This window comes from Chelonia mydas, chromosome 8, assembly GCF_015237465.2.
Source record: "Chelonia mydas isolate rCheMyd1 chromosome 8, rCheMyd1.pri.v2, whole genome shotgun sequence".
NCBI classification, from domain to species: Eukaryota; Metazoa; Chordata; order Testudines; family Cheloniidae; genus Chelonia; species Chelonia mydas.
This window is the reverse complement of record NC_057854.1, coordinates 4,477,752-4,492,962: the sequence shown is the minus strand read 5'-3', so window position 1 is coordinate 4,492,962 and position 15,211 is coordinate 4,477,752. Positions and strand designations below refer to the sequence as shown.

The 15,211-nt window shown below is 55.7% G+C and overlaps 1 protein-coding gene across 3 annotated transcripts in view; it reads left to right on the top strand.

Moving 5' to 3' along the window:
- Window positions 1-15,211, top strand: part of LARP1 (La ribonucleoprotein 1, translational regulator) — a 77,440-nt gene that overhangs the window by 45,227 nt on the left and 17,002 nt on the right. The window contains exons 2-8 of one of the 3 annotated variants that reach the window (XM_037907961.2): window positions 1,532-1,593; window positions 5,535-5,600; window positions 8,941-9,109; window positions 10,869-11,033; window positions 11,594-11,746; window positions 13,921-14,083; window positions 15,029-15,173. In XM_037907961.2, the coding sequence (XP_037763889.1) occupies window positions 1,532-1,593; window positions 5,535-5,600; window positions 8,941-9,109; window positions 10,869-11,033; window positions 11,594-11,746; window positions 13,921-14,083; window positions 15,029-15,173 (923 nt within the window). Of the gene's footprint in view, window positions 1-1,531; window positions 1,594-5,534; window positions 5,601-8,937; window positions 9,110-10,868; window positions 11,034-11,593; window positions 11,747-13,920; window positions 14,084-15,028; window positions 15,174-15,211 lie in introns of all 3 variants that reach the window. The other 2 variants (XM_037907960.2, XM_037907962.2) reach the window with 2 other exon arrangements.

Genomic DNA, 15,211 nt, shown 5'->3' with positions numbered 1-15,211 from the left:
CCATTGTGTTCCTTCGCTCCCTGGTCATCGTTCCTGTCAGCCCTGCCGTGCTGGGTGTAATTCTGCCTTGTTTCCGGTCCTGGCATTCACTCTCTCAGTAATATCCATTGCAGGCGTGTCCGTATTTACTAGCCTTTTGGAAGGGGGGTGGCATTGGGCCTTTGTCCCTCCATGTTAACGTGAAGGGCCCTGACTGACCGCCATGCAGTAATGTCGCTGTCTTTGGTTTGTGTGCTCACACTTCCTAGATGTCTGTATTAAATTCCCCCCCCCCCCCACACACACAATTCCCAGCTGTCCTTTTCTGCTTGCGAATTCAGGTGAGACACCAGGGTGCAGGTGGCCAAGGGCTAGTGTCCCTGGTTCCTTTCCCACCTCTCGCTTGGGCTGAGCAGGCTGGGACAGGACTGGGCACCCCGTTAGTGAGCAAAGCTGCACTCGTGAGACTGACCCTGATTCGTGCGTTGCAGGGAGAGATCCTGTTATGTAAACGGAGCCCTCTTGAAGTGGGGTGTGCAGTGTAGAGGTGGAGGACAGTGTGTTGGCCTGTAGGAAACACTGGCTGTCAGTTGGAGTGTAACTCTCCCTGCTTGCAGAGCTGGGTGATGAGTGGAATGGGGAAGGGTAGGTGGTGCTGGCAATTGGACCATGGTCTGCAGCCTCCATGATTGTGGCTGTGGCAGGTGAAGTCTTTAAAGTCTTTATGGCTCAACATCTGCAGCGGTTTGGCCCCCAGAGGTGAAATGGGGACTCTCCGTTTGAGTGATTTGGGTCAAAGCGGAGAAGGGTGGACTCCGGATCGAATATTTAGAGAGACACTGCACTCCGCTAATCCAGCAGAGAGCAGGCGCGCTCCTTTCAGAATCACATTCTGGGGCAGATCAGTCCAACCTGTCCAATTTATTACACTTCCTCCTGGGATCTCCTCCTCCTCTCCCACAAGAGGGGTTGGGAGCTTCCAGAAGTGGCCACGTAGGGTTTGCCTGTGCTCCGTGCTAAGCCCAGGACACTGGGACCTGGGCGTGTGGACTCGGTGTTTCCAAGGCTGTGGTGAGTTTCAGTCTGCACTGCATTGGTAACCTGGGTTTACGGTGGTTGGATCTGGTCTCACAGCTGTGCTAACGTGTCCATACTGCAGTGTGCAGATGCAGCTGGCCCTGCTTCCACATTGCAAAATCCCTGGGCTTCGACCCAAATCGCAGTGGCTTTGACCCACCCCTGGAGCAGGGCCCTAAGATCCAGTGCTTGCTGACCTGAGTCGGGTGGGTTGATGTGTGGATGGAAGTAGGGCTTGGGCTCAGTGCAGACATGCCCATCCAGCCCTTAGCAAGGAGGAGGGGAAGGGTAGCTCACCTGGGTGCACTGTGGGGAAGAGAAGGGTCATTGGGAAGATCCAAGAGGGACTCTGGCCCAGGTAGGGAGAGAACTCAACCAGTGCCAGCATGTGGCCTGCCAACCTCAATGGACAGTGGAGAGAACGCTCTAGCAACCCTTGGTGTTGCGTATTAACGCCTCTGTTCTCTTTTCACAGAACATACGACTCCAGCCAAAGTGGTGAGGGCTGCAAACCCCAGGCAGCGGAAAGGAAGCAAGGTATGTCTGCCTCTACATCTTCTGTTTCTGGTGGTGTATTACCTGGCTCTCGCTGCTTGTCTTCTGTATTGCAGCAGCACCTAGAGGCCCAGCCGAGATTCAACCCAGTGTGCTGGGTGCTGTATGTACACATAGGGAGACACGGTCCCTGCCTCCAAAAGCTTATAGCCGCAATAGACAACACAGGCAAAGCATTGGAGGGGAAGTGACTTGCCCGAGGGGAAGTGACAGCTCAGTGACAGAGCTGGTACTAGAACCCAGGTCTCGTGGACTCCCAGGTCACTGCTCTGTCCCCTAGACCACGCTGCCTCCCATGCCACTTAAGGCAGTATTTTTGTTACATCACCGGGGAGCAAACTTGGCTCTCTGAGTGGTGCATGCATTTCCACTCCATAGCAGCTGGGGATGACTCCTCACCCACACACCCTGCAGCTGTGCACAGCCTCCGGTTATGGGTGGCCGCTGGAAACTTTAGCGTGCCTCCAGCAACGTGTGGTGCTTTCATGGCAGTGCCCAGCTCTGGCCATGGCAGTGCTGCAGAGGGCACCTTTCTCCCAGCTGCTGTGTTTACAACAGCTTGCGACGCTGGGGTTGTCAGTCCTGCTCGGCACCTGCCTAGCCCCTGTCATCAGAGCATCTCCTAGGGCTCTACCACAGCGGAGCTTCTCCGCACCCGGAGAGGCAGGGTTCGTGCCCATCTTGTGCCTCGATGCCACAGTGACGGGAACAACTTAAATTGGTGCCCTCCGCCCACCTGTGTGTTGGGTGCAATGTCTGCCTGCCTCCCGGGGGTGGGTGAGAGCCCACATGCACGTGCGGATGGGTCGATATCGGTGATGTGGATGGACGATGCACAGTGCCGTGTGGGTGCCTAGAACAACCACCGTTTCCCACCCGCTTGGACCTGCTCCATGCTGTCCGTCGGAGACCGTTGTTTCTTCTTCGAGAGCTTGCTCATGTCCGTTCCATACTGGGGTATGTGCTCACCGCATGCACCAGTGCCGGAAGTTTTTTCCTTAGCAGTATCTGTAGGGGACCGGCTCTGGCGCCCCCTGGAGTGGCGCCCGCATGGCGCGGTATACGGGGCGCCACCGGCTCCCCCCACCCTCAGTTCCTTCTTGCCGTCAGTGACGGTGTGGGAACGTCTGCTGCTTCGGCTAGATTTTGCTTAGTTCAGTGTGTCTCACGAACATTTCTTTGTAAAACAGTTGTGTATAGTTCAGTATTTACCCTTCTTATTAGTTCTCGTTTGTTGGTCCTGGATGGGACTCAGCCTAGGGACAGGGCATTAGGGTGACCAGATAGCAAGTGTGAAAAATCGAGACGGGGGTGGGGGGAAATAGAGGCCTATATAAGAAGAAAAAGACCCCAAAATCAGGACTCTCTCTCTCTAAAATCGGGACATCCGGTCACCTTATGGGGCATGTCCCCCCATCATCTGGCTTTAAACCATGCGATAGTTGTAAACGGCCCATGCCCATCAGCGACCCGCACATTGGCTGTTTTAAGGTGTCTAGGAGAAGGACACACCAGCGACAACTGTCACATTTGTAAGTCGTTCAAACCCAGAACGAAAAAGGAGAGAGACCTCCATCTCACAACATTCCTGGTGGAGTTGGCGTTGACCCCGGCACTGGAGCAGAAGTCCGAGTCGGCCCCAAGCACCGCAGTGTTGGTACGGAGTGCCCCGCCTGTGCCATCTACGAGCTGGCGCCGATCCCCGGCCCTGGCCCTGGCCAAGAAGCCCAAGAGGTCTGCGAGGGGAAGATCTCCTACTTCCCATAAGGGGAAGGAGAGGGCTGGAGGAGAGCCCAGACCCGTGCTGGGCAGCTCGACATCTCCATCAGGGAGTCGGGCCCCAGCTCATGTCGAGCCCCTCCCTAACTGAGCTTGCCACACCGAACAGTGACGAGGGCCTCCGTCAACTCGAAGTCCTGTCGATGCCTGAGATCCTTCAGGCAGGGCAGCAGATCCTGACGCTACGGATGCTGCCCACCGGTGAGCTAAGGTGGCACAGCCCTTGGGTAGCAGGTTTGAAATCCCCCTGGCCTGGGAACGGGCTGGGATCTGCTGAATGCAGGAGTGGGCTGTTGAAGTGAACGGTGCGGTGGCAGAGAAGCTGGACCATGCCACTCGACTCTCCTTTTAAACCAACCAGCCAATACAAATCCTCTGTTGGGTGAGAATACGGAAAATTGCCCTGCAAGCAGAATAGCATAACGTCTTGTGTGACTCTCCCCCTGAGAACGCCGGGGGCCTGCACTCATCACTGGCTGCTCCTCTCCAAAGGGCAACTGTGCTTTCCCCAGAGCATGATCTTCTGGTCCTCTTTCTTGAGCGTTAATGTTCCTCCCCTGCTTGTTTGGGAAGCGACATCCGCGCTCTACCCTTTTTCCCCCTGGAAACACCTCTCCTTCTCAAAGAATCAGGTTTGAAAACTAGATCAAGTGGAGACACCAGTAAATGGTATAACTGCCCTGCAAACCAAACAGCTTCACCAGCAAGCTCCAGCCTCACAAGGGAAGGCGCATGAATGGTGTGTTGTGAGTGGCCTTGGAGGCTGCTCTGGGTGGATTGAATGGAAACCAGATGCCTGTTCTCGCCGTCAATTGAGCACAGAGCTCTGGCAGCACTTGATTGCAGTTGTGCTGTTTAATGTGAGTGAGCCCTGCAGTCGTCTGCCCCCAGGTGGCACGAGCTTTTAGAGTGAAGTTGAAAGTGAATTTGGTATCCCAGCTGGATTAACAGCACTGAAGGCCCTGGTGCTCTTTCTGCTCCGCTTTTGGGGGAAACGGGGCTGTGCTGAAACCCCGCGGAGCCTTGCAGTTGTGGTCTGACCCCACCGGGCGGCACCAGGATCCTAGAATCCTAGAATATCAGGGTTGGAAGGGACCTCAGGAGATCATCTAGTCCCACCCCCTGCAGGACCAATCCCCAACTAAATCGTCCTACCAGGTACCACCCCTTATTTTTGCCCCAGATCCCTAAATGGCCCCCCTCAATGATTGAACTCACAACCCTGGGTTTAGTAGGCCAATGCGCAAACCACTGAGCTATCCCTCCCCCCGGGATGTAGGAGTTCAGCTCCAGACATTTGATTGCAGAAATAGAGGGGATTTAGAGACTGACAATGAAATTGCCTGGGGGTCTGGAAAGAGCCTAGGGAAGAGATGATTGTTCCATGCAGTAGTGAGGCGTATAAAGAGGGGTGTCAGCAGCTGCTATTTCTGTTTTTATTACCCCGCTTATCTGGGTGAGCTGTTGGCCACGGGGCTTGAACCTGACCCTTGTGGCTCTGAACACGTGACCGTCTTTTGTCTGAGCTGAAAGATCCAGAGCTAAAAGCAGGGTCATCAAACTGTCTGTGGCCAGCTAGCAGTCGGAAGGTACAGTGAACCGCCCAGAGTGGGTCTGGGGTGCACTCATCCATCACTCAAGAATAGGGGGATAGTCAACTAAATCCAAGGCAGTACATTTAAAACCACCAGGCATTAATGTTTTATGCTGTGTATATCTCGCCCATGAAACTTGTTGCCCATCAGGTCATTGAGACCAAGCGCTTAACAGAATTTTAAAGAGGGTGACACTTCACGTGGATAATAATTATCCACGCTTCTTAGACAGGATTTTATGGGCTATATACCCTGAGTCTTCGGGGCATAAACCAACATCGGATCCCCCTGGGGTAGGCAGCAACCACTCCTTTAGGCATGTTAGTCCATAGCTGTCCACGAGGCTGTTTCTTGTCTCTTTCTCTGAAGCATCTGGTACTGGATGCTGTTGGATGGGGTGAGAGGCTGTCAGTCCGATCCTCTAGCCCAGGCCCTGTGCCCTGGAAGGGGGAGAAGGGATATTGGCCTATTGAATGCGAGGAAGCAGCCCTTCAGAACCAGCACTTGAGATCACTGTACTAACGAGATCTCTTTGTTTTTTGAATAAAGGTGGGTGACTTTGGTGATGCCACGAACTGGCCGACCCCTGGAGAAATAGCCCACAAGAGCATCCAGGTAAGAAGCACGACCCTGCAAACAAAACACTCTACCAAGCGGCAGCATCCGAGCCTTCCCTGGCGAACGAGCGATGTCCCCTCTTCTCTCTGGGGGCAGAGAGCTCTAGAAAAGTTGACCGCTCAAGACCAAGACGTCCTGTGGGCTTTTCCTTTGGAAGCGAGGTCTCCTAAGGGCTTCTCTGTCCCTAAAACAGCTGAAATAGACACTGTCAGCTGAAATCTTCCTTTATCACATTTCAGTGCCTATTTTACCAATAACACCACAGATTATTATAGCAGGGTTTGGAAAAGTTACCTGAGACCTGCTAGTTGATGGACTAGTGCTGCTAGCCACAGTGGACAGAGCTAGGCTGCTACTCCCAGGAATACAAGCAATAAACAGCTATGTACTGTTTGTGTATCTTTCTTAACTGTCCTTCTCTGGGCAGATTCTAATGCCTTTACAATGTAAGTTTTTGTGTGAGTTGCTTTCTTTGTTCCCTTCGTTTTTCTTTTGTCACAACAGGCCAGTGTATATTTCCCTGTGCTGTTTTCAGTGTCTGTTTTCCTCTTTGCGCTCTCACTCTCTGGTTCTTCTTCATACTGTTCTCTACCACCTGCCCCATAATCCTTCAGCTCCTGCTCTGCTTCCCTTCTATCTCCACCCCCGTTAAGTCTCCGTGTACTCCACTCACCTTTAATGGGTCCCCTCTGTCTCCCTTATACTCCCTCTGGTTCTTGACAAATTTGGCAGCCTCCCAGTAACCAGAGAACTAAATGTACTAAAAGACCCAGCTGCCCTGAGGCAGCACTCAAGCCCAACCTCCCTCACCATCTCTTGCTTAGCTTCCCACCAAGGTGATGCCTCTGGACCCTGCTTGGGGCATGGTCTATCATTTGTAGTCTCCTGCTAGTGGGTTCCTGAGTTTGAAGCCCCTTCTGCTTACTGGAGAGGAGCAGCGGTGTTGTGTGCTAAATTTAGCCTCCTTTCTTATAAAGACCTTTTGCCCAGTGAAGAGCACTGGTGCATGTCTCAGCTGCTCATTGCTTTTCCCAGCAGCAACATGAAATTGGCCGTTATTGGCCGTTTCCTTGTAACCCCGGGGGGGGTGGGTTTCTGAATTGTTGCCATGAAATTGACCCAAGCACTTATTCATTTCAGGCTGCTGCTGTTGAGCAAAGCTCTGAGCAGCAGTGGTGGTGCTGAGGCTGCGAGCAGACTCACCAAGATGGCATTGCATCAGGTTTATGCTAGAGTGATGCTTAAAGGTGATCCCTGCAACCGTAAGAGCCAGAATCTCCTCTTAAAAATAAATAGCTAAAGCCTAGATCATGCAGATCTTGTTTCACTTACTTTCCTGGGTGGTTTTGCCTCCCAGTTCTTGAGGCTGCAGTGTTTGGGTTGGAAGAGCAGGGGAATGGATATTTTAAACCTCTGTTCGTCAGAACTGCAAACAAAACACGAGCCTGGGTGTGTTGTTTAGGTTGGGTAAAAGATTGCTTTCACAAGTCCAGTCTCAAATCTGAACCATGGATTGTCCCTTTAATAATAATAAAAAGCTAAAGGAGCAGGTTGAGCTGTCAGTGAGGAACATGCTGTGCAAAGTGTGAGTTGGAAGCACTTTCATCTACCCACTGAGAAGACACTTGGCTGTTCAGAATGCCCTAACTCAGCACAATTACAGTGACCTGTGTGCCTGGGGGGATGGATGCTGCTTTCTGAACCCGACCTCCCAACGTACCAGGCTCCTGCAGCCTTCTCAAGCGAGAGAGGGAGGAATGAAGCCGGATGCCCTCAGCTTGTGCGGCTGTTCTGAAGTTGGTATCACAACATGCTGCTTCCTGAAGTGGAGCTGAGGTGGCATCTCTCCTCTAGCCCAGCTCCTCTTTCAGCCTGGAGTTCCTCCCCTTCCCTGACCCCCCAATTCTGCACTGTTGTCCTCTAGAATTAACCCTTGAGCTGAAAGTGTTTGTTTTTTTTCTTCCTATGTTCCCTCTGCCCACTCCTCTCAGAAACAGATAGAGATTGGGACCTTTGCAGGCCAGAAGGGTGTGGTTTGGTTGTGAAGCCAGTGACCCCATGCTGGTTAAAACTGCACTTTCATGATTGCCTTAACCAGCCCCCTCTGCGGTGTGTCAGCACAGATATTTCTTCTGCTGGGAGAAGGGCCTGACCAGAGCTCCCCGCAAAGCTTGTGTCTAGCCACTGGAGCTGCCAGTGTGCCAGGATGGCTCACGCCCTCCAGGTTGCTCCCTTGCTGTAATCCACATATGTTCTCCATGTGTTAGGGCGTGTTGGACGGTATGTTATGTGGGAGAGCCCCTCTGTGCACTGCTCATCTCGGAGGCAGGAGGCCCCAGGGGAATCTCAGCGAAGAGCATTCATCAGTGTTATTTTCTGTGGGGTGTGTGTGTGTGTCAGGGCTGGAGTTCAGGTCATGGCCCTGTGGGCACTGCCTCTCTCCTGCTGTAGCGCTGGAAGCTCCAGCTGAGCGACTCTTTGGGGTGCTGGGCATCGGCTCAGGAGGCAGCCAGGAATAGCTTGCTGTGGCCCCGGGTGCAGAGGATTTCCTTTTAGGGATTCCCTGCAAGTTGGGCTCCCTCGCTCAGCGGTGCTATTCTGGGACGGGGAGCCTGGATCCTGTTCCGAATCCTGGGCGCAGCAAGTTGGGCAGGGAAGTTCAGTAAGCTGGCTCTCTGGTGCAGGGGTCGAGTTACCCAGGTGAAAGCGGAGAGCTCCTGGCTGAGCAGCGGAACGGCCCATGGCTTGGTGCCTGCCTAACGCTGGCCCTCATGAGGGGCATGGCCCCGTGCTGCTGCAGCCCAGATGCAGGAGCTGTCAAAGTTGTTCTATTTTTGGGCACCTTCCTGTCAGCCTTAGTTTCCTGGCCATGCAATAGCTGCTGTCGGTCAGTGCCCCATTGCTACCCAGCTTCTCCCCTCTGTGGTGCGAATCTTTACCAGACGCAGCATCCTAATGCAACAGACACCTGTGAGCATCCCTTATGTCCGCTCCCTGATTTTAGGAATCCTCTCCCCATTGTTGCTCCCCCTCCAGATGAACTCTTGTCGGTACCGTGCCCAAGTGTGCACTGGGGGTGACGAGAGAGCATGCAAAGCTCACTCCGACTTGTCTTCAAGCCCTTGCTAGCTGAGCTGCTCTTTACCAGGACCTGTTGTCTCCCCAGGGTGAGATGCTGGGATCCCATCCCCAGACTAGTGACTGTCCTTCCCGCTTCCCCTCTGCGGGGCTAGATGGGCGTGGCTCTGGCAGGTGGATCTGACCAGCTCTGCGTCGTCTGTCCTGAGCCCGCTCCCACCACCCTTTGCCTCACCTGCCTGGCTCTTGTCTCCAGCAGCCACCCAAACCCCAGCCCCTCCGGAAGCTGCCCCTCAAGAAAGATATGAAAGAACAGGAGAAAGGGGACGGGAGCGATGGCAAAGAGAACCTGAAAACCAAATCAGACGAGTCCGGGGAGGAGAAGAACGGGGACGACGACAACCAGAAGTTGGCCCAGAAGAAGAAAGGTGAGACTGGGAGAGGGGTGGGCGAGATTCCAGGGGACTGCTGGAAGATTGGGGATTTGGTTCTGGCCGAGCCAGCTTCCACGACCTCATGACCTTTGATGTCATGCTGCCCTGGCTGTCCCAGTTCTCTGGCCACCTCCAGACGGGCGATTGTAACCTGCGTCCCTCGGGCTGCATCTGAAATCCATTCACAAGCTGGTGCAGAAGCAAGGGGTGGCGCCTGCTAAGCAGAGAGTCCTGCTGTTTCATCGTCTGCCCCGGCTGCCCTTCTGGATAGAATTACTGTTAATTTGCTTTTGGCCTATGAAGCCTTAAATGGCCTGGCACCTGCCAACCTGAGACTCCCGCCCCCCCCCCCCCCGGTGCAATCACGGCTACTGAGTGGGGTGCTGGATCCGCATCAGTAGTTTGCAGGGGTATTTCCCATGAGGGTCCCTCTGCTCTGGGATTCACTCCCCTATTCTGCTTGATCCAAAATAGTCCAGCTCGGTTGATCTCCAGGGCAAGTTTCTCCTTTTCTACAGCCCCCGGGGAGAGGGCATTCGCTCATCACTGCTGTTGGGGATCAGCTGGCGAGCTGGGTCTATTGCTGGGCGACGTTAGAGGCACGTGGAACCTGGTCTAAGCTCTATTGTAGCTGCTTGTAAACAAGAGATAATGGATAGGCATGAAAGGGAGTGAGGCCGTGTCCCTGGATCTGAGGCGGCAGCCGGTGCCGGGCCTGGAATCTGTGCATCGGCCACCTCTGCCCTCCAGGAGTCTTGGCGTCTCTCCTGTTCCATCTCAGGGTAGCTGGGGTAGCAAAGAGTCGGGGGACGTCTGCACTTACACTGCTCCAGCGACGCAGCTGCAGCATTCAGCGTGGAGACTCCCTTCTTCCATTGGCGCAGTTAATGCACCTCCCTGAGAGAATTCATCCGTCGACCTAGCACGCTCCGCATGGGGACTAGGTCACCAGAGCTGGGTCTCGGGGGAGTGGGTTTTTCACAGCCCTGCGAGATGTAGCTATGCCCGTGTAAGTTCCCCAGGTTGCAAAAAGCATCAGAACTAGACCATCAGGAGCGTGACCGTGGCGCCCCTCATCCCATGGGTACAGGGACCCCTGGGTTCAGTGCTTTCTTTAGACCTTGATGAGTTCTGGGAAGACCATAGCCTGCCTCTCGGATGGACGGACTGGCCCCATTCATCATCTTTCCTGGGGCGGTGGCTGGCTGTGCATTGGGAGACATCCGTTGCACTCGACCCCAGGAGATGGCTTTCCAGGGGGAAGCCTGCTTCGATCCCAGGGCGCAGCAGGAAATCCGGCCATGAGCGGAGTGCGCACAATGGCAAGAACCGTCTCGGTCTCCTCCTTGTGCTTTGAAGTTCACCAGGTCAGGTCCGAGGTCTACGAGTGACTTTGGGGCCATGTGCAAGCGCCGAACGCATGGGGCAGAAAGCTTTGAAGTCCAGTGGTTCGAGCAGCAGCCCCATGGCCCTGAGCTCCCCAGAGCGGCAGACACTGTGGGGAAGGGAGCAGCACTGATGAGCCAGAGGGGAGCCACACCCAGCCCTCCTGTGCTATGGTTCTGCAGCCTCCCTGAGGCTGTTTTCAGAGCAGCGGGCCAGCAGGAGCCGCACAGAGAGGGGGATCTGTGTGAGAGGCCCAAGCGCCTTCTGGCCTGGAATTGGATGCACCCTAGATTTTGTCCCTGCTTGAACATGCAGGGAGAAGGGGAGGGCGGAGGTGGAAGCAAAGATTTTGTTCTTCCTTTTAAAGCTGTGTCATGCCCAAATCCTGTCCCTCATTCAGGCAACAAGCACAAGTGGGTCCCTCTGCAAATAGACATGAAGGCGGAGGCGCCCAGGGACAAAACGGCCTCTCGGAACAACCGGCAGAACGAGCAACATAGGCACCCCTCCAACAACCGCAGCGAATTGAAAGGTGGGTGGGCTGGGCTGGGGGTGGGGGTGGGGGCCAGGGTCAGGCGGTAGCTCCCCCCCTCTCGGCACCTGGTGGCACGGCTGCTGCAGCACTCCCAGCCTACCTGGGGTTCCCCCGTGGCATTTCCCCCAGCCATCGCCGGATCTGAGCGCTTGCAGGGAGCGGCGCCTGGATGCTGCGGTCAAGGGCATGCTACGGACGACGTCCCAAGGGAAGCCCTCGGGACCGTGTTGGTCATGGTACGATAATGCCAGATGGGCCCTTTCCCAGCCACTCTTCTCCAACGCAGGAGAGGGTTGGGGAAAGCCCAGACTCTGAAGCATTTGCCCCTGAGGTAAAGAGCTCATCTGGGCGCAGAGATGGGCTTTAGCCGTGTCACTTGTTCAGGGAGCATTACAAAGAGGATGTAATTGCTTTAGATGCTAGACTCCTTCCAGGGCACTCTGGTACCTGCCGAAGGACAGAGGGCAATGGGGGTGCGATCCCCAGGCCTAATTGCACATCGGAGCCAGCAGAGGGCGCTTTCACCTCACCTCCGTGTCCCCGTTGCTCCCCCGCAGGCTGGCACCCGGATAACAAGCACGAGCGGAACTGGCCTGATCACGACGAAACCTCCAGTGTCAAGAGCGAGGGAGGAGCAGTGCGAGGAGCCTTCCGGGGCAGGGGCCGGGGCAGGGGCCGGGGCCGGAGCCGAGGAAGAGGAGGCACTCGCTGTACGTATAGCCCTGCTCTGGGTGTCTAACTGGGCATGATGCAGTCAGCAGTGGACGGCACCTTATTCTCGGAGCCCTTTTGTTAGGGGCCGGTGACTGGCTGGCTGCTGGAGTGAGTGGGGCTTGGAGCTGGTTTGTTCTTCGGGAAAGGATTTGCGGGTGATGGTGGTTGAGTGCTCGTGGGAACAGTCAGGCATATCGCATTCCTCGCAGCCCTGTTTCTTCATGTCACCTGCGGTGCAAGCGTTCACCACAGGCTAGAAAATACCGTAACTCCATCACGTGGAATGGTAGATGGGGCAGCTGATAAACAGCCCTAGTTTGGTACAGGTCAGCCACGGAAATGGATCGTGCACAGACGGAGAAAAGTATCATCCGTGCTCTGGGTACCTCGGCGTTTCTCCAGACAGACTTGGGTCCTGGCAGTTCAGGGACTGTCGGTTAGTGCAGCACCGGGGCGGGGTCACGAGTAACTCTCCCCCTCGGACGCGGCTTTGGATGTGGAGGGCACGTTGGCCCGGATACCAGGGCTGCCTGGTGTTTTGAGAAGTGTCGTGGGATCTATAAGCCACGTCTGGATGAGCATCCCGAGTGATGGTTAAGGACTGGCCCTCCTGAAGTGTTTATACGGTGCCCATTGCGGTAACGCGTGAGCACCTCACAATCAGGGGGGTGGATACACTAACGCCCAGGCGATCCTCCTCTGTAAGTGGGGAGCTGAGGCCCAGGGAGACTGTGACCTACCCAAGGTCACACAGGAAGCCTGGCAGAGTAGGGACTTGAACCCGGTACCGGCGAAACCCAGGCCGGCATTGGATTACCAGTCTCCTCTCAGCAGGAGGCTAGCTCCTCCATCAGCGCATGGCTGGATCTGCTTTGAGTATGAGCCTAAGCACTAGTTTGATTAAATTTTCCTCCCGTCGTCCTCAGGCCGTGCGATACAGCGCTGTGAACTTGCTGTGATCCCCTGCGTTTCTGGCTGCCAGAGCTCTGCCCCGCTCAGAGGAATGAGAGTTCCTCACCAGCCCCTGGCTGGGTGCCAGTCTGTGCCATGAGCATGACAGAATAGCTGCTCCCAGTGAGGGGCTCTTGGGAGGGGGGGTGGGGGTGGGGTGGGGAGGAGACAGCTGCTCCGGAGGAGCCAGCCATGCCCATTCCAGCAAGAGGCTCCAAACCCCCGGCAGGCCTGCTGGGCCAGGGAGCGCAGAAGACGGGGTGTGAAAGGAAAACGTGGCGAGGTGCCCCTTATTACAGAGCTGCCGTGAGTTGTGCTGTTGAGAGCTTCAGCCCAGAGCTGCAGCTGCTCCTAGATTTTGTAGACACCTCCTTGGGGTTCCTCTGTGTGAACGCAGCCTAAGCCCAGGGGATTGCCTGGCTGCACTTGTCTTAATATGAACATTTAGTATTTTTTTCCCCACATCCGCTGTTTGCACCTGATTTCACCCCACCTCCTTTGTATCCCCCCCGCGTGGGGGGGGGGGGTCGGGGATGCACAGGAGTTCTTGGCCCTCGCTTCTCAGTCCTCTTCCTTGTGTTCGTCATGGGGAGAGAGGACTCCTGGTTAATGGACAGGCCCCAGGGGATGGGGCTGCGTGAGCCTGTTAGTTCACGTGGTGGTGATTTGTCATTTGCTGGGGTCACGAAAATCCAGCTGACTTCGCTGTGACAACGGCCAGTGCTTTGTTCGCCCGAAAGGCTCAGCATTCCAGCCGAATCAGAACGCTCTCCTGATGGCTAAAGCAGGGCGGGTGGGGGCGTTTCAAGCTCCCCATGCTGTCTGGGTCCCTGTCTTTGCTCTTTAAGGAGACGGCTGGTAGCAGCAGGGGCTTTGCAAAGGTGGTGTCTCTGCTGGAATCGCTGCAGTGTCTGGACACCTACCATTAGCTCTTGTTCTGTTTGCCGTGGTATTTACAGAGTTAGGGAATTGCCTCGGGGCAGGAATCCGTATTGGAGGGGCCCCCTTCGTCGTTCCTGTGCAGTTCTCTCTTGTGACTGTCCTGAGTGCTGCTGTGTTCTGGGCCCTAAGCTGGGATTGTTGGTAGAGCGCTGCTGTTTGTATGGCGGTAATGCCTGGGTTGTATCACAATGCCACGCCCTCAGGAAGATCACAAAGACCCGGGGACAATAGATGTCACGTGCCCCCTGAAAGGCCTGCCTTTCTTCCTCTCTCTCAGCTCACTTTGACTACCAGTACGGCTACCGGAAATTTGACAGCTCGGACGGCTCGCGCACCCAGAAGTACGCCAGTAACATCACCTACTACTTCGATAACGTCAGCAGCACGGAGCTGTACAGCGTGGATCAGGAGCTGCTCAAGGACTACATCAAGAGGCAGATGTAAGTGCTGCCCCTTCCCTGGGGGCTGGGGGCGTCCCTAGCCAGCAGAGCCAGGGACTGGGCTTTGTCCCCTCTTGACGTGGTGCTGTGGCGTAACGTGGGGCAGCGAAGCTCCGTGAGCCCGCACTGGGGGCTGAACTCAGCTCAAAATGTGGCACCCAACTTACCTGGGATACTCAACAGACATCGCCTTGGGAGGGGCCGCAGCCTGGGAGTCGATGCTTCTGTCTGCCATGGAGTTACCGAAACCAGAAGGGAGGGGCTTGTGGCTAGGCCATGGGACTGACTCCAGACCTGGGCTCAGTTCCCTGCTTTGCCAGAGACTCCCTTGAACAAGGCTCTTGACTCTCTGCCCTTCAATTCCCCACCTGTAAACTGGGTCTCTTGCCCACCGATGGTCTTTGTTTAGATGATAAATTCTGTGGGGCAGGGACTCTGTGCGGAGAACTGCGTCTGATGGGACCCCTGGCTGAGCTGGGGCCTTCAGGTACCCTGGGACACAAGCAAGAGCTAACAGTCTGGCTGTGAGCGGCCGGGTTGCAGGTGTAGGACTCTGGCTGTAGAGGTGAGGGGGCAGAGAAGTAGAAGGGTGGTGCCTTTTCTGGCGTCCAGCCCTCTTTTGGGGAGATGCATGAACTGATAGGCCCCCTCAGAGCTGAGCCACTCCCAGAGAGTCGCGTAAATTCCCTGGCAGATATTGCGCTTGAGCTCCTCTTTGCCCAGCGCCACCAGCGAGCTGCTCCTCGTGCAGGTGGCAGCCGCGCAGGGCTGGTTTCCAGCATCTCTCTGCGGTTTCAGGGCCTGGCCTGAGCTCCCAGGGCGCCCGCTGTCACAGGAAAGGCTGGAGATCCCGGCGGGGGTGGGGGTGGCTCGTGGGGTCTGCGGTGCCTGAGCAAGGTGGTGATGGTCTGTATCTCCCTCCTTCGCTGCCGGCGCTCCGTGCAGAGAGTACTACTTCAGCGTGGACAACCTGGAGCGGGACTTCTTCCTGCGGCGCAAGATGGACACGGAAGGCTTCCTCCCCATCACCTTGATCGCCAGCTTCCACCGGGTGCAGGCCCTGACCACGGACGTTGGCCTCATCGTCAAGGTGAGGGCTCCTGACGGGGTCGCCTCTGGGAACAGGGT